The sequence below is a fragment of the Ammospiza nelsoni genome, chromosome 13, assembly GCF_027579445.1.
Source record: "Ammospiza nelsoni isolate bAmmNel1 chromosome 13, bAmmNel1.pri, whole genome shotgun sequence".
Taxonomy (NCBI): domain Eukaryota; kingdom Metazoa; phylum Chordata; class Aves; order Passeriformes; family Passerellidae; genus Ammospiza; species Ammospiza nelsoni.
Genome location: NC_080645.1, coordinates 6,367,086 through 6,390,575, shown reverse-complemented (window position 1 = coordinate 6,390,575; position 23,490 = coordinate 6,367,086). Strand labels below are relative to the sequence as shown.

The 23,490-nt window shown below is 40.7% G+C and overlaps 1 protein-coding gene across 1 annotated transcript; it reads left to right on the top strand.

Moving 5' to 3' along the window:
• The first annotated feature begins 541 nt into the window (after positions 1-541).
• On the top strand, positions 542-22,343 carry TDRD12 (tudor domain containing 12). Its single transcript, XM_059481512.1, has 32 exons — positions 542-661; positions 2,077-2,126; positions 2,973-3,131; positions 3,404-3,540; positions 4,680-4,799; positions 5,407-5,462; positions 6,224-6,309; positions 7,208-7,409; positions 7,589-7,665; positions 7,942-8,000; positions 8,698-8,758; positions 9,420-9,524; positions 9,913-10,095; positions 10,534-10,687; positions 11,643-11,770; positions 12,306-12,494; positions 13,214-13,342; positions 14,157-14,274; positions 15,036-15,169; positions 15,261-15,481; positions 15,684-15,783; positions 16,933-17,120; positions 17,435-17,642; positions 18,171-18,263; positions 19,123-19,292; positions 19,818-19,880; positions 19,966-20,075; positions 21,062-21,116; positions 21,290-21,403; positions 21,484-21,637; positions 21,731-21,797; positions 22,123-22,343. Exons 2-32 carry the CDS (start codon positions 2,106-2,108, stop codon positions 22,206-22,208), a joined length of 3,747 nt encoding a protein of 1,248 aa, XP_059337495.1. The 5' UTR covers positions 542-661; positions 2,077-2,105; the 3' UTR covers positions 22,209-22,343.
• The last annotated feature ends 1,147 nt before the right edge of the window (positions 22,344-23,490 follow it).

Here is a 23,490-nt window from a genome sequence, read left to right as displayed (position 1 = left end):
TTTCACCACTTCCAGAGGGGCAGATCCCTGTGAACTCTTTTCAGTTGTCCATTTTCTTGGTGCTACACCTGTTTTGTGTTTTCCTTTTTTCCTGTGGTTGTTGTCCCTGCATTAGTTAAGAACTGCCAGTGTTTCCAAAGAACTACCGCTATTTCCACCACTGCCTCTGCTACAGAGACTTTAAGCCTGAAATAAATTCCAAATCCCAAAGGTTCATTGTAATAATTTCCCTCAAATCCTAGTAGAATATTCTTGATTTCAAGTGGCTTTCATTCTTCCGCTATGAGTTTGGTTCCCATTTTATACAAAAACCAAGACGACGGACTTCCCTGCGCTTTGTGAGATTTCCCGCAGCGTTTGAGGTGTTTTTTGCAGCCGGGAATAGCTGCCAGTGCCATTGGCCACAACCCGGGCCTGAGGAGCCGGGGATGGGCGGTTCTGGGCTCTGACCCGCCCCGGGGCGGTTCTGGAGGCGGGAGCGCTGCGGGTTCTGGAAGGTTCCGCGGGCAGCAGAGCGGCTTGTGGAGCCGGGGATGGGCTGTCCTGGGCTCCGACCCGCCCCGGGGCGGCTCTGGAGGCGGGAGCGCTGCGGGTTCTGGAAAGTTCCGCGGGGAGCGGGCGGCTGTGCGGCTTGCGGAGCCGGGGAGCGCTGGAGGACGAGGTGAGTGGGCTCGTTCCTACGGGAAAGAGCGTGGAACTATGGCAGAATAGGGGGAAATGGGGACTGGGAATTGGGAGTAAAGCGAAGAAGGTGTTTCTGAAGGCGCTGTTTCTCGCTCCGCGCCTCCCGGGTGAGCAGGGGTTCGGTGGAGCTCGGCTGGCAGAGGGATAACGGGCTGTGTGTCCGGGGGTGTCTGCACACCCCGGGATGGCTGCAGAGATTCCTTCTGCCTTCCCTAGATCTGTGTTAGTGCAGCAGGTGGGGCGAGGGTTTTAATGATATACAGCATTTTTACAGGTTAAATACTGTCTAGTGGTAGGTGTGGGATTTTAGCAAGCGTTTGTTTCCCTACTCCGTTCTTAACAAAGCGGGAAGGTTACTTGGAGTGGGTTGGGAGAACTGGTCCTGTTGATGTGCTTCATCCCTGCCACGTTGATGGGCCATTTAGTGGGTTTGCACTAATTAACCTGACACTTCAGCTGAATTTACTTACGGCTTTCGCGTGTTATTGCTGAAAGAAAAGTCTACATTAAATATCTAAGGCAGCACTGATAATCTCTTGGTGCAGGGTAAGAAAGGAGTGCGTGACTCAGGAGCTTTGTTTGTGTTAAGCGGTCTTGGGCGAAGCTTCTGCAATCGTTTCAGCTGTTCCTTTGTCATGTTCAATGGGAATGGTCACTGCTGTCGCTTACCGCTTGTCGCTGTGTGTCACCTCAGGGTAGCGCTGTTGCTGCTGGATTCTGGCTTGTTCAGCAGTAGTTTTGGAAATGGAAGGACAGTGTATTCACTTTCCTTTTCTGAAATATTTAACTAGGCATCTACTTTAATTGTAAATTCTTGTAAGTTGTAAACTAGACTCTGCGGTGATGATACCACGATGTGATTCCACGATGTTTTGGTTTGTGCCAAAATGAATTGCCAGTTATTTGCTGGAAGTTTCATTATTCTGTTGTAACTCCTCGGTCTGGTATGTACCACTGCAGACAGATGTAGTGTGAAATGCTAATAAAAATCTGTGATATTAAACTTGTTTGCTAAGTTTTGGATTCCTGTTTTGTATTAGGCTGAGGGATTTTTTTTAAAGTTGTAAATTTTCTCTTCTGGTGTTCTTGTTCATTTGATCATGTAGTAGGTTGTAACAGCACTTGACTGTGATCAGGCTATTTCTGCTGGCCTTTGAATGGAAGAAATGCAGTATGGATGGTAAATCCTAATTAGGCTTTAACATAGTCCCTCGCTAAGAAAGCTGGTTGAATGCTTTGAAGCATGTAAATTATAAAAATAAGTTGCTTAAACTAGTACTTCTGACATGAGTAGTAAAAATTTATAGGTTTGCTTTAGGTGTATGATCTTCAAATAGGCTTTAAAAAAAAGGTGGGGATCAGAATGGTTCATCAAATGTTTTTCTTTCACAGTAGTGATAAGGGAGACACAGGAGGTAAACATGGAAGTCTCAGTATTAAAGGTATGCTGTTTGTTTTTTTTTAATCTAAAGGATTGAGGTCTGTTTCCATGTGAATTTCTTGAGGTCACATTTACAAAAAAGATGTTGCCTGTGTATTTCCATTCACCAGCATTTCTTTGCACTTGTGGAGTCATATTTGGGGTTGTTTTAGGTTTTATTTTATTGTTTTTGTTGTAAAATGTGTGAGTTGGAGTGTGAATTAACACGGGCAGGCAGCCAGAAAAACCACAGCTGAAATAAAGAGTAAATTTATTTAACCGGAGGATCTGGGGCACACCCAGGTGGACACTGGCGGCTCAGCCCATCCCAGCAGGATTCATCAGGAACCCTGTGAGCTCCCCTGTGCTTTTTATGATCCCTGAGCTTTGATCTTTCTCCCTACATGGAGCCCAGCATGTCCATGAGAGTGCCTCCAAGCCTCTCCAAACACCTCTATTACCTCTACACAGAAATTCTGCTTCTCAAAACAGACAATTAACAGCAATAGGCATAATAGATGGGATTTCCCACTCTGATATTCTCCAGGCCTGAGGACTTCATATGGAAGTAAAAACCTTTGTCCTTGCACTTTCTCCATTGTTTGGTTTAACCAACTTTTTAGATAATGCTGCTCCCTTGTAGACCCCCCCATGGTGTTTGTTGCAGTGCTAAAGAAACTTGGAAGCTGAGAAGCCATTTCATGAACTAATGCTGTGAAGGTGAAAGATGTTTCACGTATTAACATTCTGTGTCTCAGTGTCAGTCACCACAACTTTGAAGATGCCGTGTGAAAATCAAGTTTTATTTTAACATCTGCTCAGATACTCTTAAAAGTCAGTAGTATTTATTCTCCTCTTCTTGGCCCAGGCTGGGGATCCAAGTTGCTTTTGGATTGCTGTGAAAGAACCTGTGCCTGGTGTAGTTGGTGAAACTGTGTATGAAAACCTGAATGCTGAAATGGAGCAGTTTTATACCTCTTACAAAGATACAGATGAAGTAAAACAAGAGGAGATAAAAAAAGGCCAGGTAAGATCCTTGCTCTACATAGAAATCTATTATTTGAATCTATTTGGTGGTGAAGAATCAAGTATATGTTGTTTTTAATTTTACACACAAAAACAGATATAGTGTCTCTGTGAGTTGCGTTTTCTCATCTGTAAGCCTTCTAACTGTGAGCTATAAGGTTTGCATTTTGCTAAGAAAATGGAACGCTGTGTAATAAATACTGTTTCCTTGCCTTTGAGTGTAACTGGGGCTATGTGAAAGAAGCTGCTGTCTTGTTCTTTGTCTCTGCTCAGGTTTATGTGGTTTTCAGTGAGGAGCTGAAGTGCTGGTGCAGGGCTCTGGTGCAGTCAGTGTGGTGCCAGGCAGATGGTTACCAGCTCAGCTGTTTCCTCGTGGATTATGCCAAGTACTGCTATGTTCCATCAAAGAGGTATGTGTTTTTGTTATTTTCATGTATTTGTTAATACATCGCATGTAATAAATTTGTTAGTGGATACAGCTGCTGTTAATATTTTTTAGTTAATAACATTTGTTACTTGTGTTTGTTAATGCATTACATGTAATAAATCTGTTAGTAGATACAGCTGCTGTTAATATTTATTTAGTTAAGTGAGGTGTAGGTTGTGTCCACAAGAAGCTGCTCACCAAATGATACACTAAGTGCAAACCAGTCCTTATTTTGTGATAAAGATGCATTCCATTTTAGGTTTTGCTTTTTTAAAGATTTAGAATAGAAGTGTCAGTCTGTTGTGATTGAGATGTGTGATTGCTAGTTAAAATTTACCTTTATATTCTCATTTAATAATTTGGTATATACAAAAAAAATATTGTGGCCAATGAAGTTTAGGCATAAAAACCATCTACAGAAGCAGGGTTTCACTTGGAACAGCTTGTTTACTAAGAGCTGACAGTTTGTGTTGCCGTGGTGTCAAAAAAGGTGAGTTTTTCACAGGTTCTGAGCTCTTGATGAAATGAGTGTAAAACCTTGTGTTTTTAACATCTTGAAAAATATATTCTTGTGTTTCAGAGCAAGCTAGTCCAGCTCTTAAAGTTTGTCTATTAAAATATGCAACTTGGAGCACAAGAAACTTCACCAAATTGGTTTTGGTAGTATTCCACAAAATTAGATCTTACTTAAAGTATTTTAAAATAAATAATGTCTTAAGTTGACTGTTGATTTGTTGAAAAACAACTGTTGCTTTGTTGGAAAACAACTTGATAATGGGTTAAGTACCACGAAGATATCTTGATAATGGGTAAAATGCCATGAAGATACTTAGACGATGAGTAGCAAGAAGACTTGCTGCAGTGGCAAAGGATCAGATCAGAAAGATTCCAGGTAACTAGAATATGTATTAATAATGAATAGAACAGCAATCCCATTGACCTGTTGGTCCTGATGGCACCTCTTAGAGTAAGTAGTTTCAAAGAGGGAGCCAGTGGGATCCAAACTCCTGGAAGAACTGTGTTGTGAAATTCAGGGTAACAGGAGGTGGTTTGTGAGACCAGTGATTTCTGGAGAACAAATTCTGCCCTGTAAAATGAGATAATTTCCACTTTGTTTTGCAGCATTCGAGTTTTACCAGGAGCATTTGCAAAGATCCCACATAGAGCAAAGAAGTGTCGGCTGCACTGCACGAAACCACTGACACTGCATATTGACTACTGTGAAAACACTGCCAAAATAGGGTAAGGAGAGCGAGGAAATACCTTCTGTTTGTGCATTTCTGAAGTGGGAGGGTTCAGTGTAGAAGTTTTTAGGAGGGATTATATTTCAAGGGGAAACCTGCAGTATTCTCACAGTAAGTGTAGAACACGGAACTGTACCAGCTACTAAGAGGAAAATCAACTCTCTTCCAGCTGAGAGAACAATGCTCTCCAGGGAACTGGTGGAGTCACCAACCCTGGAGGGATTTAAAAGGTGTATAGATGTGGCACTAAGGGGCATTGTTGAGTGGTGGCCTTGGTAGTGCTGATTCAGTGGATGGACTCAATGATCCTGGGGGATTTTTCCAACCTAAATGATTCTGTGATTTCTTCATATCTTATATTTGGTGCAAGCCATGATACCTTGCCAAAAATCTTTTAATTTTGATCAATTCATAATACTGGTGAACTGGAACAATATTACCAAACTAAAGTGATGTGCTGAGTAATCAGATTCTGCTGATTTGTGTAGCTGTGCACTTCATAAGAATTTTCATGATTTAGAGCTTTGTGCTTGTATAGAATTTTTTTTTAATTACTGTTTTCATGTTTGATAATCTGGAAAAACTGGTTGTGTTTATTTTCCTAGACCAGCCAAAAGATGGGATACTGCTGCCATTCAGCATTTCCGAAAGCTTCTTGAAGGTAAATAACACTTCAGTTTTGGGAAAAATCAATTGTTAGAGAAATGTAGTACTTGTGTACAAGTTGATTATAGTTGAGTATGCTTGATTATATTTATAAATGCTGTAAGTTAAAATGAGAAAGGAGCTGCCTAAGTATGACATGACTAAGGCACAAGTACTTGGAGCTGTGTTTTGGGAACTCTGGGCTTCCATGCTGCATAAATTTTGGTAGTTAAATTGTGTTTAGGCTAGATTAGGCTGACTGAGAGAGCATTCATGTCACATTTGTTTTGAACATTGGACCCATTCTGTGTATTCAGCATGAGACTGAATGTGCATCACAGCTGTCCTGCATGTACAGAGGTGCTTCAGGACTTGGATTAGCTGTGTTTGCCCAAATGAAGTGTAACAAAGCTGTACAGATGTGCAAATACAACTTCTTTCAAGAAAAGGAAATGTCTCACTTGAAAAGCACGTGCTGGTGCCCCAGACTGTCAGAGTCTAAGAGCAAACCAAGGCTTTCAGTGTAGAACTAAGAGTGGTTTGTCTGAAGAGATCATTAATCTGGTCATTAATCAAACCTCCTCCAAAGACTAAGGATGAGTTCCTTTTTGGAGCTTTTAAGTTTTTATTGCTAAATTCCTCATTTCACTTGGTGCAATAGCAAGTGTTACACGTTTTTAATTGTGATGCCTGATTTTGTCTGTCTCAGTGCAGGTAAAGAATGCTGACAGTGTGATGGGGTCTAATCTTTTTTCTTGTGTTCATTACTGCATTTAGAGGCTACCGAGGTTAAAGCCACAATACAGACAGTAGAAGATAAAGTGTTAGAGGTGTTCCTTTTTGTGACTATAAAAGATGAAAAGGTAAGATAGTTTCATATTTCCAGCTCTATTAGTGTACTTTGCTATTAGTTTAAGATTGGAAAGCATGGCTTTCAAGTTTTTTTCAGATACAGTAGAAGCTAAATCATTAACTTATTAGAGGTTTTTATTACATGATGTTCATTGTAAGCCTCTGGAGAAATTCCAAGAGGCAGAACTTGTATTTTTCTCTGCATTAACCTTCTTTCTTTTTCATCATTGACAAGCAAGTGAAGTCCAGCCAGTATTTAAGTGGATAACTGTGTGCATTATTTGGTGTACGTCGTGTAGTATCATGTTTGAAGATGTTTCAGTAAGGCAGCTGCATCATACTGTAAAAATAACTAAAATTTCACACTCTTGCATACAGATGAGTTCTCCAGGAGCTGGAAAAATACCAAGTCTAGTTCCACTTGCCAAAATGTGTAACTTGTGTCAAATCTCTGCTGTAGCTACTGCCAGACTTACACAGCTGTATAGTAGATAGAAGTTGTTTTAGGCCTAATACTGCCTTTTTTTTCTGCCAGATTTTGATGTGTGCTGAATCTAAAAGAAATAGAGGCTTCACTGGATCAGAAGGTTCTTTCAGGGCTCATAGAAAGAGTTAATTCAGTACAGAATTTTGGCCAGAAACCTGGAACTCAGTAATTAACACCTGTTGAAAGAACATACATGAAAATAGGACTTTGCTTTTTTTAGAACTAGTATTTGACAGAAAGCATTCATTGGTATTTCTTATGTCTGGGGTTCTGTTTAGTTGGATTTTGTTTGGGGTTTTTATCATATTTAAAAGTACTGCTTTTGTTTAAATCTTCACATAAATTTTAAACAGATATGTGTTGGTGTAGCTTATTGCTTGTTGACACTGAATAAAAAAGATCTTGTTTGGGTTTTTTTATAGATCTGTGTTAATGATGATCTGGTTGCAAAGCACTTTGCTCATTACAAGGAAGATGAAGGGACTGTAGGGAGTTCCTCAGATGTTTCTGATGATGAAGTGTCCTTAAATGCTGAGGGTGTTCCAGTGGAGTTTGTTGGTCCTACGTTTCTTGCCAGGCCAAAACTGCCCTTTGGGGAGGAGGTGTCACCACATCTTGGGCCAGGTGGGACCCACAGCTGGGGGGACAGTCCTGCATGCAGCACTTGGTGTGTTTAGTTGGATGTGGGGAATGGGAATGTCCTGTCTTGGATCACAGTGACTGGGGCACATGGTGTCCATCTCTGGCTTTTTGTGTGTTCAGATAATCAGAAATGGCTGTCTCCATTTTATTTACCTTTTTAGGTCTTGCTGGTTGTAATTCTGTTCCTAAAAAGCCATCCCAAAGGTCACACACAGATCTAAATTACAATACAGTGCCTGTAAGTACTACATTTTGTAATGAATTGTGAAATGTAAGCTAACATAAACATACATAGGCCAGATTAGGAGTGCTGTAGTCACCCAGCTTGTTGTTTTTAGACAGTTTCCTGAAGCTTGTTTCATCAAAATTGTTGCCTTAGTCAAAGCAACTTCAAATTTGGAAAAGAATGCTGCAGAATATTTGGAGAATCCCACATGAGAAAAACACGTTCAACTTTGTGTTTTAAATACTACTTTTGAACAGTATTATAGTGCTTAAAATGTTTCCTTCCTAGGTGGTCAGCACGGTGCCAGATTTGCCTTCCAAGGAAGATAAAGCAGTTCAAACAGAGAGGTGTGGTGCAGTTTGTTAAATACTCAGAATGATTCTGTCATCAGACAGCTGGGAGCTGTAGTGTGTTTGCAGTTACTGTTCTTGGGCCTCTAAAGGGCAGAGGGGAAGGGAAGCTCCATACACATGCTTTTGGGGAAGGAGTTACCCTGGAAAAATAACCAGTTATTTCTAAACAGTAGCTTGACAACAGGCATGTGGTGGGGAGGTATTTTTCTGCATACTAAGTGTGTTAATTTGCTTTATTTCATTTTTGGTGTGATTTATAAAGTTTCTGGATTTAATGAAATATGAGTGGATCATTTTGTGCAGTGCTTTCACTGTGCTGCAGGTCAGTTGATGCAGATGAAGTAAACTGCAGGAGTGTTTCTTCTGTCAGTTTCTAGCTGATGCAAAGATGAGTTGTTCGATGTTTTGGAACTTTAAGAAGCCTTTTTTTTCTACAGTCCAATCTATTTTTCTTCTAATGTCAGGGAACTTAATTTTGAAAAAGATTCTGAAAGATTATTTTCACTAAATTTTGCTCTCCAGATGATGTGTTTTGATTTCTGCTTTTGTACTGAGGATTTTTCTCATTGGCATAGATAAGTCAGAAATACTTGAAGTGAATTGCTTCATGACACTTGGGAAGTACTGGTGGTATTTATAAATGATGTTTTTCTTTTGAATTTATGTTGTTTTTAATATCTCTGTTTCTCAGGATTCCACAGTTCCTAAATTCCAGTTCCTTTCAGACACACACAGCTGAAGATGACCAACAGGTATTTCAAACATTAACTTTTATTTAACTTGTCTTGTGCTGCAGACATTTTGGTTTTGGTAGCATTGGGTCTTTGTGGAAGGAGGTCAGGGGCTGACTGCTCCTGCATTGGCCTCTGCAGGCCAGAGCTGAGCTGGCCGAGTTGGGGATGCCTCCCTGAATTCAAGAAAGGGTAAAACACAGGGAAGGGAACAAAAAATTGTGAGAAACAGTCAATGCCAGGGTCAGAGGAGTAGAAGGAGCTCCATGCAGGTGTTTCTGAAGGGATTGCAGTCTGTGGAGGACCTGCATTAGAGCAGAGAATAGAGAAGGAGCAGTGGAGAGAAGCTGCCATCTGCACTGTGGCTGCTCTCCCTGCCTCATGCTGCTCCGTGTGGGAAGAGTGCCAGCTGTACACAGAGTGTCCACTGCATCTCTTGAGAGGTTTAAGACAGTTAAGACCATCTTTCTTCCTTTAAAATAGCAATAACAAATTCTCATCTCACCCTTGGTCTGTGTAACCTGTCAGTATGTACAAAGCGTGTTTAAATTGAATTTAGAATTTGATTCATTTACATCAAAATGCCTTTTTTTTAAATACAGTGAGTGCTTCTGAGTTTTGTGTAAGCTAAACCCCTTTTGGTAAGTATTGCCATTATCATCTATTTGTCTCGTGGTTTCAGAGTTTACAAGATGTTGGGAAAGAAAAAAACTTTGTGTTCCTGAGCAAGAAAATTGAACCATCTTCAGTTTTGGAAACAGCACCACTTTCTGATGGTTTGAAAAAGGTAGAGGTGATGATACTACATTGATTATCTTTTTAAGACAATTTTCATACCTCAAATTACCATAGTAAATATTACAGTAATACCTTACTTTGATTGAGAAATGTGCAAGGTTGTTCATATGGTTGAATAAATGAAGCTTTGGAGAAATGCTGTAACAATTTTACACATTTTTTTCTGGTATATTAGCCACTGCTACAAGTGGATTTGAATTTTAAAACAGTAATGTAACAGCTGAGCCCAGAAGATGGTTTTTCATATTATCTGTTAAGGACATTTATTATGTAATGGGTCAAAAGCTTTTAAACCACTTGTTGTTACCCTTTGTCTTGTCTTGTTGGTGTTTAAGTACACTGATTTAGTGGGAAATTCTTAATTTCTGTTTCTGTAGGAACTTGCTTTGAACAAGTTTTCAGGCCCTTCCTTCACCCAGTCCTACTGTTGGCCACCAGTAGCTGGGGGCCGTGATGTCGTTGCCATCTCCCATCAGGGAAATGATCCCTTGTTATATATTCCACCAGTTCTTACACTGCTGCAGGAAAGTCACTACCAAGCCTTGCCAAACATGAGTGGGGTATGTATATGTTGGACCAGAGAACCTGTTAGTCATCTGAATGTTTGGCATGTATACATTAGTGTCATCTCGGTGTATCTTCATGATGCCTGCCAGTTTCTGTGAGGCCTCTGCTTAGAGGCCTTGGGTGGACTCTGTGAATGGGGCAAGTCCCAAACTTACTTTTAAAGCAATCCCCACCAAGTGGTTCATGCCCTGGCACTTAAATACACAGTGGAGCTTTGTTTCTGCATGAGTAGTATGTACTTATTAAACTAAAATTGGTATTAGCTGTTTCAAATACTACAACGCATTTTCTAGCTTCTGTTAGATCATAGAATTACTGAGGTTGTAAGGGACCTCTGAAAATGGCCCAGTACAACCCTAGTAAGACAAGATTCTTAAGATTCTTTACTTCTGTCTAACAAGTGTTGTCAATTTTTGTACCTGTGTATGTAGCCACTAGCACTGATTTTATGTCCTGGATGGAAAAGGGCACAGCTTGTTTTTGACCTGCTGAAAACATACAGGAAGGGCTGCAGACACCTTCATCCCATGCTGATAACCCTCGGGCAGAACAAGGAAGCAGCCAGCCAAATGGAAATCCGAGGCTGTAAGAACACTTTGTCATCATCTTTGTTATGCCTGAAGGCAGTGTGGGCTGCCTTAATTGCAGGAGCCTGTGAAAGAACAATTTCTCCTTCTCAGGTTCTCGATTTACTTGTTTAAATGGTGATTTACAATTTGCTGTTACACAAAGTACTGAGCATTTATTGTTTCTAACTCACTAGCATGCTCAGGGTGCCCCACAGAGAAGTAGCATAGAAATAATGAAAAAGCTGTTGGGAAACTTGCCCTGCTTAGATATATTGTACTTAGATATATATACTTAAAATATTTAGGTGTGTTCTGGTTTGGTGCCTTTGTTTAATACCTGCATTTTCAAAAGTGGCTTTTGTTGTGCCAAGAGAATAAGAACTATGGATAGAACTATGAAGAATTGTATAAAATCCCATTTCAGTAGTTGGTATTTTTTCATCCATTGTTCAACTTTGAGCCTGGTGGGTGAATTCAGGCTTGTAAGCAGCAGAGCTGTTAGTGTATTTGCACTAGTGAAGATTGATGTAGTTTTATTTCCATGTGTAGATACACATGCGCACACATCTGTGTAAGTTCCTAAGCTACAATGTTTGCTTTATTCTACTGTTGAAACTGAACTTTCCTGAAATTGCTCTTGCATCTATTTATAAATACTTCCTTTCTGGCTGTTTGGTTCTGAAGTTATTACCTCTACTTCCAGTACCTTACTGGAAAATGAGATGACATCCTGCTTTGTAAACTTGCTACCCTTCAGACATTTCACTGGATTTCAAAATATCAGAGCCTCACACTCTCGTGTCTTGGATAACTTGCAGGAGTAGAAAAACACAGACTCCCCAGTTTTGAGATGATGAATCTGAAATACAAATGTGACCATTTTTAAATAAAGCTACCATGTCCTTTGTTGTCACAGTAATACTCTTTCAAGTAGTAAGTTAATAGTAACAGTCTTGCCCTCCACCTTGTAGGTGAAGTAGTAGTGACTACACCGTACAACCTCCTGAGACTGCTGGAACATAACCCTGGCCTCTTGTGTAGGCTTTGCCATCTTGTTCTTGATGAGATCGAGGTGCTGTTCTCTGACACTTCTGAACAGGTAAATGCCTTACACAGCCACTTGGCAAAATGCTGTTCCAGTTGTGCATGAGTCTGGAACAGTGGCACACACTGAGGAAAAAAACCCTAGAAGTGGGTTTATTGTGAACCCCTTTTTTAAATCTACTTTTTATTTTTTTTGTATTTACGAATTACTGTGTTGGCCGGTTGGGCTTGTCTTGTAGTTACCACCTAGTTTTTGCTGAATGTCTCTGCCCTCTCCAGTCTTTGTGGAGGCTTTTTATACTGCAAATTTCAACACATCATCTTCTTGAGATTTCCATCTTCTCTGGACAGAATCCTGCATGCACATGGATATGCTGTTCTGTTGCTTTCTTTTGCTTCAGAAGTCATGCAGAGAATAGGATAAAAGTGTACATACCAAGCTGTTCTTTTGGGGGATGAGACTTGCAGTTTGCTGTGGTAGTGGCTTTGTGAGTGGAGAAAGCAGTGCCCTCAGACTCTGTTTTTTTCTGGGCTGTCATGTGCTTGCTGGAATATGATGAGAGGAGAGAAAAAAAATCTTTCCTTCCTAGGTGTTTACCCTACTGGATTGTTACAAGAAGGCCACTGCTCGGCCACGGGGGAATCTACCACATCAGATCATTGCTGTGGGAACTCAGTGGAATAAACACATCACACCCTTGATAAAGGAGTTCATGAATGAGCCTCACATTGTGATAACTGTTATTGAAGAGGCTGCCATCTTTGGAAATGTGCAACAGGTAAAACTTAGGAAAATGTGTTACTGCTTGGATATGTGGCTGCTGCTGGTTTATTGGAAGCAGGGGGTGCTGCAGTGCTGCCTCCCAGTGTGAGCTGAAGTTAGAAATCATGTGCAGGTGAGTCACTGAACAAGTTGGAGGTCTCTTAATGCTTTTATAGGACTGAAATGAAGACAGTCCCTTAACTATTTTGTGGTTAGTGCAAATGAGTCTACATTTGAGATGTATTTGCAAACAGTACAGTTCTTGACCAGAATGTTTTTGCAGTTGTTAGCTGTGGCTGGCAGAACTACAAGGTAAGGTGTGCCAAGGCAGATCAAGTAAAGCATTTGGTTTGCTGCTTTCACACAATACCAAACTGTTGACCTCAAATTTCTAGAAGGCCTATTACATATTGTTAGGTATCTTTTCACTTAGTTTCCAGTCAATGTGGTATAGCCCTGAGGAATAACACAAAATGGTTTAAGTTTGATTTGAATTACAGCATGTCTCAGCATGGCATCATTTGTGGATTGTAAGTGTTGGGAAATCTCCAAAAGTAGATACCCATGGCATGTAAGGAAACTGAAAACCCAGTTTTTGTGAGAAGCCTTAATGACTGAGCAGAACTGAAAGGGTCAATGTGTGCATTCATCAAGGTTAGGATTAGGAAGAATTATATAGTAAAATATGTATGGGTTATATGAATTAGCACCTCTCAGTTTTGTATTTGCTTTTAGGTGGTGCAGCCCTGCATAAGCAGCAACAGAACTGCTGAGTTACTTAAAATCTTGGATTTTACCCAGAGGAATCTTCAGAAAGTGCTGGTCTTCACTGACTCAGTAACTGAAGTAGAGATGATTCATAAGGTAAGAAAGCATTTAAACTTAAATAAGCAGGGGTTTTTTTAAGTTGATAACAAATTAAAATATCTTGGCTTATGAGAATAAAGGTGGGATGTGAATTTTGAAGTTAATCATGCCTGCTAAAAGTAACCCCAGACTGATTATCAGCAAATAGCTGACATAGATCATGTGATACTTAAAGGATTAATTTCTGATGTAAATATTAGTGCATCGGGAATGTTTATTCTTTGGTGATTGTTAATGGAAGCAAATCTTGTTTGGGATTGTGACTTTCTAACGCATTTCCCTTGAATATTTGAGGGTTCAAGTGTTTCAAAACCACCCCTGCCACCACTTAAAAAAAAGTGCTTGTTGATGTTAAAGTAGGATTGAATCTGTTCATAGTAATTCTTGTTGGGCAAGAATTCTTTGAAAACCAACTTCAAATCTTTTAAATGGCCTATGAAAATATTTCAAGGTTTCACGTGATGAAGAATGCTTGTTCTGAGAGACTGAAACATGAATCTGCATGTTGTTAGATCATGGAATCAGAGAGAACACACTAATGAGGAGAAAAGCTTGAGATTTTTATTTTCTTAAATGTCCGTCTAATGTATTATGACAACATGAGCTTGTGGTTTTATTTTTATACAGGAAATTAATGAACCTTTTCTTCATTAATACATTATTTTTTCATATAAGCAACCTAAATTTCATTAGCTCTTTCATTATCTCTCTACAGCAAGCTAAATTCTAGTAAGAGATGCTGCCTCTTAGATTTGATTGAGCAAGTACTGCAGCATTGCAGGAATGTGTAACTTTTTACTTTGCCATGCAGGCACTGAAGAGCAACTCAATAGTTTCCTTGAAAAAGCATAAAGAGAGCAAGTGTAATGCTGTGTGTGTCTTGGAGAGGTGGAGAAAAATGCACAGTTCTGGCACTCCTGTTGTGTTAGGTGAGGATTCTCTGTCTGGTTGGGATTTTATCTTAATGCAGAGCTGAGATCTGCACCAAGCACTTACACTGGGTTATCTCACACTTCACAGGGGCAGATCCCTATGAACTCTTGCCAGTTCTCTGTTTTCTTCTTAATGCTACAGGGCTTTGGGGTTTTTTGTTTTGGTTTTTTTTTTTTTTTTTCTAATTTTCTCCTGTTATTATTTTCCCTGCTTATTTTAAAGAACTATGAATGTATTCAAAGATTTTCCATCATTTTACAATTTTCTCTGCTACAGAGGAGATACAAAGTCTGAAATAATTTCCAAACTACAAAGATTTATTGTAATAATTTTCTGTAAGTTCCGTTAGGGTTATTTTTCAGTTTTTTTGCACTAACGAAGGCCTTTATCCATTTTCAAACTCAGTTTGTTCTTTATGTTATATATAAAAACAAGAAGGTGGACTTAGCTCTGCACAGAGCTATGAGAACTCCTGCACTGTTTCAGCTGTCTCCTTTGAATTACTGAGTGGTGCTCAATTCTCTGCATTCTGTGGTGCTGACAGGAAATGGAGAGTGCTGTGAGCTTGGCATGAAATGCTGTGTCTGCCATATGCTGATGAGATTTATTGATTGGAGAAATAAAAACCCTTGTAGGAATGTATTGGGGAAAAATCCATCTTGCAGTTGGGAGAAGGAAATCAGCTGTGGTGTGGTGATGTGATGCTTCCCATGTTTGAGTTATTACAGTTACACATCCGTGTGAAACTTGTGCTTAGTTTTAACAGATGACTGCCTGCCCTCCTTGGGAATCACAGATGCAGCTTGGGTGATCCATTTCAGTTTCCCATCTCCAGCAGTCTTTGGGCAGCGCCTGCAAAGCATGAGTGACAACTTCTGCCCTGGCATAAAGGTTTGGGTGAACCTTGACTGGGTGGTGCTACACTGGGTCATTACTGATGGATACATAAACATTTTCTCAAAATATTTCTCATTATTTCTAGGATTCTGCTGTAGATCAGGAAGAGACGAAGGCACAGTCAGTCATTCTGCTGACAGAGAACAGTTCCTGTCATGCACCTGAGATTTTCTACTACTTAAAGCATGCAGAAGCTGAAATTCCAGAAGAACTCTATTATTGGACTGCCATGGTGCAGGAATCTGAGGAAGACAAGAAATTTTCAAGACCCCTGTGTGCTTCTCTGAAAACATTTGGGATTTGCAGGTAAGGAAGTGTCAGCATTTTGTGCCCTCAGTGATGATTGCTGCTGATTCCTTGGTGAATTTTCCTGTTTGATACTTTTATGTAAAACAGGTTTTGCTCATGATATTTTTTTTCTGTTGCCTGTTGCAAGTCACTTAACAGGAGTTTACAACTGAAAGCAAAGAACTTTTTCCTAAACTTGTTGTGGTTTTTTTAAATGTAGGAACAGAACAGAGTGTCCAGATCGTCATCAAATTAATTTATCAGTAGACATGGCCCAGAGTATTGCAGCTGAAATGATAGAAACACCTGAACGTGTGACAGTAAGTTACAGTTTTCCTTGGGCTTGGGTACCAAGAGAAACAGGTCTTAAACAGCTACTTAGCATGTTACTTTTTTTTTTAATTGCATTAACCCTACTGCAGTAGGATTAATGTACTCTCCCTTGCATAAATCAGTGTGCCAGATGTTCTTTGTGTTGTGTTTTGTAGGCAATTCTGAGTTTACCTCAGGTTTTTTTCCTGTTTTGAAGGTTGACATTTTGTGGGAAGATGACTTGTGTTCTGTGTATTCATTCCTTTTATAATTTGAGACTCTATATCAAAATTAACAAAGATGGAGGCTTATAGAAACTTCATTTCTTGTAGAGGAAACACAGAGTAATCTGTGGGAGTGAGGGGAAGTTGAAGTGGAAGGATATTTTTCTTAGCTGATGTGTTTGTGCAAACTTACTGAAAGCTGAGCATTTTCTGGCCTTGGGATTAGAGAATGTATTTTCATTTATTGTATGCCCAAGAAATGGGGAGCTGCTCTCTTGTAGGTAGAACATTTGAGTTATTTCCTTCAAAAATATCAGTGCTTTGCAAGATTTTTGCTCTAGGGTGCTGGTTTAGTTAGACTTCTTTTTCAGTAGTTGCACATCCATGAAACCTTCATGACTACAGGGTTGACTGCTACAGTGATTCTTCCTATCCCAGTAAGAGTTTGTGTCTCCAAGTCCCTGTGAGAGTTGGGCTTTATCTGAGGTGCTCTCAAAGCAGCCTTTTACACATTGGTGTGCACAGCTGTGTGTTTGTAGGCTTTTATTTAAGTCCTTTTGGTGCAAAAAAAGCAGTCAGTTCTCCCTGTAAGGCTGGGGAGTGTTCAGAGTAGAGCTGGAGTGGTGCAGAACGTGTGAGTGGTTAATAGCCTGGCAGACAATTGTGAGAACTCACTGGTGTTCACTGAGGTGGAATATCATCACCTGACACCAACAGCTCCTGTTCCATACATTGCTGTCCTGCTGACTGAGCTATGGCCAGTTAGGATTGAGAATAATAACAACAACTCACTGTTTTCTGAACTATGTGTGTACAACATCTGTCACCTTTTGGGGCTGGAAAAGGTATGTTTACCATATAGAAAGACCTAAATTTCATTGGTTTGAGAAATCACCCACTCCTCCTTTCTGTGGATGTGTTTTATCCTTTCAGATCCTGCCTCTCTTCATTGTACATGCAACAAAGTACTTTGGTCGAATAGTCAGGAAACAAAAGGACCAGTATACAGCTCTTGCTAAAGAAATGAATGATTACTTCAGGGTACCAGGACACAGGATTTCTGTGACTGCTGTGGAGAAGTCAGTGTTGTATGGGTTACGTGAGGGAGCCATTTGCCACAGGTAGAATTTTGTTGGCTTTTTACTTGATTCATGTGCATGTCTTTATGCAAAGATTTTAAAAAACTTGACTGTTGGGTAAAGAAAAAGTCCTCAAAAGCAGCAAAAAAACCACTGCTATGGCAATAATGCTTTTAAAAAGCTCTTGCCTGCTCGGAGCTCATGAATGGCAAACAAGATGGTTCCCCACACATGCACTTGGTTACAGAGTGGGCTTGGAGGAATATCAGTTTTAAAATGAGAGCAGTATTAAAAAATGTCGTGCACACCTGGTTACATGAATAATAATTCTGTGTTTCTTTTCCTGTTATATGAAGGGTTCAGGTGGTAGAGACTCCAGCAAAAGATGAAGAAAATGCCTGTAAGGTCACAATTAAATACATAGATGAAGGCAGGACAAGTCAAGTGAATAGTGATCAGCTGCTTCACTTGCCTGTCAAGTTTCAGGATCTGCCACCTCAGGCTGTGGAAATTATAGTTTGTAGGGTAAAACCCATAGATAATGAAGTTGAATGGAATCCAAAGGTAATAAGCTGGTTTTGCATGCTATTTCCTTTACATTCTTTACGCTCTCTTTCTGTTTTCTATGGGAAAACAGTTATAAACTGTAAGCTTAGGTACCAAACTGCATTGCTTACTAGTATTGACACTAAATACCTGCAGTTGGGGCAGGTTCTAAGAAGGCAAATTTTCTTTTTTTATTTTTCTATGAAATAATACGGGGGACTTAATGGGATTTTTTTTTTCTTCTGTTTTAAATGTCTTTCTTTTAGACTAGGTTCTCACTACTTTGGATTCTGGGGGAGGAACACGGGATGTGTAGCTTCTCTGAATTGATCTGTGTTTGAGTGATCTTTCATTATCCTTGAAGGCTTGTACTGTTCTAACTTAACTTTAAGTTAAAGTGTGCCACTGGTTTACTCAAAACTGTATTTGTTCAATACCCTTTTCATTGTTAAGCTCAGAAGATGTTGTTCCATTGTAGTTAAAGTGACTGTAAAGCTGTGTTGGTATCCATACATCTCAAGTGCTGTGATAACTTGTTTTTCTTAGGTGACTGATCGCATCAATCACAAAATTAAAGGAAAAGTTCATCATGCAAAAGTGGTGCAAACCTTGGGAAGGACAGTTTGGGTTGACCCAATGGTAGGTACAGAATGGCAGCACTGGGAAGTCGTAGTATATCTGCACATGGTCCAGGACTGTTCCACAAAGGTAGTAAAAAAAGTGTATTTGGGAGGTGCTGGTCTTCAGTAGTTTGTCTTGTGAAATCAGTTCTGCAGTTTGTTACATTCCACTGGAAGAATGAAACTTGGATCCTCCAAGATGGTTTGCTAATATCCAACAACTCTTGAAGTAGACTTAATTTATTTTGTTTACAAATCCTTAATTCTACTCTTGCAGCCCTTACACTACTTTGTAGTTGGTTTTAATCTACATTTTTCTGCAAATAAAAAAAGGTCAAAACTTGATCATGACAGGAAAAATGGCTGCTCTTGTTCTTGGAGTTTTCTTGTCTTCAGTTTCACATACATTAGCATCAGCAGACTCCTTGGTTTTGTGGAGTGAGTCAAGTGAAAATTGGATTGGAAAGAGAAAATTATCTGGAAGTCATTCTTTTCAGTTCCCATATGGTGTAGCTCAACCTTTCAGCAGTTTCTAGGCTTTGGGGTTTTTATTGTGTCCCCCACCCCCTCAGCTGTTCTCAGGATGCATGGGACTCAGTTCTGTACTGCATGAGGTTTGTTATGGCTGTCACATGGTCAGGGCTGGCACTGTTTACCTAATTGCCATCCTGTTCTGTTGTGGCACACAGCCAGTTACCGGAGCCATTATCACCTATTGAACACGGGGAGGTTCCTGTCTGAAAATCAGGGAAACCAAATTGCCTGTAGGCATGAAGTCAGTAGGGCTATGTTTGAAGTCTGACTAAAAGAGCAGCTCTGAGTTGGAGGGAGACCATTGAAGAGCTGTGCTTTCCCTTTATTTTGTCGTGTAATTCAAGGTTGGGGTTACCCATCTCCCCACGATGAGGATGTGGGTCAATGAGTACAACATTCGGTCTGAGATTCTGTCAATGGGTTTGGGAACTGACAATCCTGAACATGTAGGAGAAATTCAGAAGCTGTGCACACAGACACCAGCTGTGGATCATGGACGGAGCTTGGAGCCTTTGTAAGTGTTAGCAACTTTTTTTTCAGCTTATATTTTATTAAGAGAAAAACTGCATTTAAGTGAATATGAATAATACTACTGATAGTGATGTTCATTTAAATGCAGGAACACTTGTGTTTGTAATGTGTCTACTTCCCATTAACTACTCCTTAGCCCCATAACAGCAAGGAAAAGAAAATTCTAATTCTAGGAAATACTAACCTGGAATTTGATGCAGACAGACAAGTTAGTAACTTTCCTAACTCTGTAGCTCTTAACTTACTAACTCTATAGCTAGTACAGAGTCTGAATTCAGATTCTATTCCAATTTATGATGCTCAGTAGCTGGTTTGGGTGCTTACCAGTCAGTCAGTATCTGGTATCTCAGGCACAACCTGTTTGTATTTATTCCTTTCTCTTGGGAAAGGAACTTTAGGATCCTCCATGTCATTGCCAAAGCATTTAATGCTAGGGACCAGACAACTTTACTGTGATGCTGTGTGCTGAAATATATGTAATGCAACTGCTTGGATCATTTTTTTACAGACCTGCTGAGCCTGAGACTACTGTTGAAAAATTGGGAACTGCAGTGCAGGCTTTGTTAATAAGGTACAGATTAAAGTAGGGGAAGGCAAAGTAAGGTGAAGCTGTCAGTTGTGGGTTTTCTTTTAAAACTGCTTTGTCCTGTGTTCAGAAGCACAGAAGAGGACACAGCTGATCTAGAGGAGGTACCCAGTCCACAGGATCCACTGATACAGGAAAATTCTGCTGAAAGCTGTAACAGTCCTGTGACTCCTCCAAGCAGTAAGTCTTCAGTGCTTTCCACAAGTTTTCAAATGTGAATTCAAGTTAGGTGCTTGATGCCAACCTAACAGTCACCCTGGCAGCTGCAGACTGCTCTGGGTACACAGAGCAGCACCATGTGGCTGCTGTTTGCAGTCAGCCAGACCTGCCTTCTGTGAGCAGGCAGGAGATGCTGAGAGTGACTCTTGCTACTCTCTGTGGCTGTCTGGGGGATGCTCTGTCCTTGAGAGCTTGGAATTCTTTGGCTGTGAGTGGAACATGTGAGCAGGACATCTCTGCTGTAAAGGGGTCAAGAGCTCTGCTGTCCAAGGCCTCAGGATTGAAGGGAGTTGAAATCTGTTGAAATAAAGTTGTTCTTGGGGTAATTTTTTTCCCAAGACTGAGAATGGCAGAAAATGGTGCTCCCCCTCATTTCTTTTTCATCTAATCTCAAGGATGTGTTTACTGTTCTGTCAGTGGAGGCTTAGAAATGTTTAGGCATAGCAGGGGGACAGGATTACCTGCTAGCAGCTGACACATGAGTGGAAGGTAAGGAAGTTCTAGCAGATAAAAAGGCTGGAGTGCTTACTGCAGAAGGTTTGTTTCCCCTGTTAGTAGTCACACTTATGCCATGTTTTGAGCTGTGATGTTGACACCACCATTAATCATTTCATTCCTGAAACTCCCCACTAATTCCCTGAATTGTTTCAGGTGTCAAATAATGTTTTGAAACTGGAGAAAACCTTTACCTGACCTGGAAAATATCATGTTTGGTTAGGTTTTTTTAAATCTTGTAACACTAACTAGAGTATTTTTGATAATTAAAATTTTCAGTTGAATTGTTAACTTCATGAAATCGTTCAGGATAGGAAGTATACAATATAAAAGACAAAGACAGTAATTTGGTTACTACCAAGTTATTTTTGTGATAGTATAGGGAAATTCTGGAAATACCTGGTTTCTGTAGTATAAGGAAGTATAAAAGATGTTTTTTGATGTCTTTTTAGATTATGTAATTCAAACAAAGGAAGCAGAAGACTCTACTGTGCATCAGCAGAAGGGGTAGGAATATAGTGATTCATTCCCATGTTGTGCTGGTGTCAGGTCTGCATGGCCCAGGCCCCTTGACTGAGTTGTGACTTCATAGACAAATTCTGGCTCTGTGTGAGACAGCTTGGCTAAACCTCTGTGCTTTTCTGCTTTGGAAAACACCTATTAAATGAACTTTCTTTCAGCTGTCATCCACTAATCAAGTGGTTTCAAGATGATGTGAGTGTGACACTGAAGGTACAAATACCGAGAGCAACTGAGAGTAGATGTGAGTTCTGTAGAGAAAAGGTGACTTTCAGGTAGGTTTAAGAAGCTTTGGTATAATCAGAAAAATGTCTTTGTTGGGATTTAGTGTTTTTAAACTTACTGTATATTGCAGTGCTTATTCAGAAGGGAAACATTACGTGGCTGACCTGGAGCTGTATCAGTCAGTAATTGCAGAGAAGTCCACATGTGTGGTTAAGGATACAGAGGCTGTGATTTTATTGGTAAAAGAGAAGAAAGGAACATGGTGCAAGTTACTGAAGAACAAGGTGAAGTGAAAATTAATTTGAGAGTTACTGAATGTTCTGAACATGTTTGCTGTGCATCAGAGCAGGTATTTCAAACTCTGGTTTTGTCAACAGAATGTTCATGTGTCCTTGGATTTTGAATGCTGGCAAGAGTCTGAAGATGAAAGGCCTTTTACAGTTGGTAAGGATTGTATGAATCTGAGTTGATAACATAAAATGATCAGCATTCTCTCTTTGTATTGCCTTCATCTGAAATACTAATTTTTTCCAGCAGGTTGCTCAGATTCTTTGAAAAGAGCTGAGGGGACCTCTAGAGCAAACTAGAGGCAGCAGGGCACTGTTCTGTCAGCACAGACTAAGGGCAGATAAAATTGGTTCTGAGTGTTTTGGTCCAGTTTGTAGTCAAAAGCACTTGGGGCTTGCTGGGCTGGGTCATTGGATAGTATTTATTCTGGAGCTCATTTTTTCCTGATTTATAAAAGTTACACCTTGTTAATCACTTGCAGGTTCTGGAAAACTGAACTACCCTCCTGCAGGATCTGAGGAGTGGTTTGAGTCCTCAGAAGACAGTGATACAGAAAGTGATGAGTAACTTAGAGGAGAAATTCCTTTTCCCTCTGATAAGGACTATATTATTGTGAATTAAACAGTAGATGTAATTGTTGATAGTTGATGTAATTGTGGCTTGTTCATGTAATTGTTAATTAAAAATGTTAGTTGCAGTCAGGTTCTAAAGGCACTGTGCTTAATTACAATCTTCACCTGAGAAGAGGTACTGGCGAAGCAGTATCTGGAGTAAAAACACTTAAGAGCGGATGTAATCTATTTTTGGTCTTGCTCTGCATCCTGATGACAACAGAAATTACCTACTTGAAAAAACCAGCTGTGTAGCAGATGTTTGCCTTCTCTTGGTTCTGTTCTTCTTTGACATGTTTAATACTGAACTACAATGTAAGGTGGGGATTTTTTTGGGGGGGCTGGTAGGTCAGTCTCTAGTGGGTTATTTAAGAGGTGTAAGTTACCTCTAGTTTTTGTTCAAAAAAACAAGGCCTCTTCTGTGAAGTAGAAGCAAAAAGTGGGTTTAGCCATACATGTACATGCATGCAAAGGGCACCCTGATGTCAGTGGGAGGGAGTGAGAGGGTGGAGGAGCAGGTGAGGAAAGGGGTGTCATGCAGAGTCTGTCAGAAAAGGAAGGTTGTAGCCCCAAAATGCCTGACAGTTCATAGGAGGGAGAGGTGAAAAAAACTAAGGTTTCTCATTTTTATTATAAATTGATTTTAAAATAGCCCTTTATTCATTATTATATATGAGGGTTTAAAATAGTCAACACTTCTTAGGTCGATCGGGTTTGAAAGTTCAAATACAACTTTTGTACATATACATTAACAAAAAATCTGCTTGAAATTGCAAGAAGAAAAGATCCCTCTGTGGTAATGAAAGAACCTTGGCAGCGCTTTGGCGGAGTTAACGGCCTAGGCGTCGGGCGCCTCAAAGCGCGTGCTGCCGCCCTGTGGTGCTGTCCGGTACTGCAGCGGCGCCCGCAGCGTTGCTGCTGCCGGGCGGGGTTCCGGGCCCGGGAGCACGGCCCGCTTCGGGGGTGCCGGCCTTGGAGCACCGCCGGGCTGAGGGGTGCCGGCCCCGGAGCACGGCCCGCTTCGGGGGTGCCGGCCTTGGAGCACCGCCGGGCTGAGGGGTGCCGGCCCCGGAGCACGGCTCGCTTCGGGGGTGCTGGTCCTGGGGCGGAGCTTTCGCGGCTCCGGGCGCCGCACAGTCCTCGGGCGGGGACCTCAGTCACCGCCGGGGCTCCCTGAGCCTCCCTTGTTCCAGCCCCGCGTCCTGAGCCGCCCCAGCCCTGTCGCGACAGCGGCATGT

Excerpts from the sequence above, each read along its gene's own strand:
- TDRD12 (XM_059481512.1), top strand. The coding sequence starts at position 2,106 with ATGGAAGTCTCAGTATTAAAG. Across the intron at positions 8,759-9,419 it reads CAGCTGAAGATGACCAACAG|AGTTTACAAGATGTTGGGAA; the intron begins GTATTTCAAACA and ends TCGTGGTTTCAG. Across the intron at positions 15,482-15,683 it reads AAAACATTTGGGATTTGCAG|GAACAGAACAGAGTGTCCAG; the intron begins GTAAGGAAGTGT and ends TTTTAAATGTAG.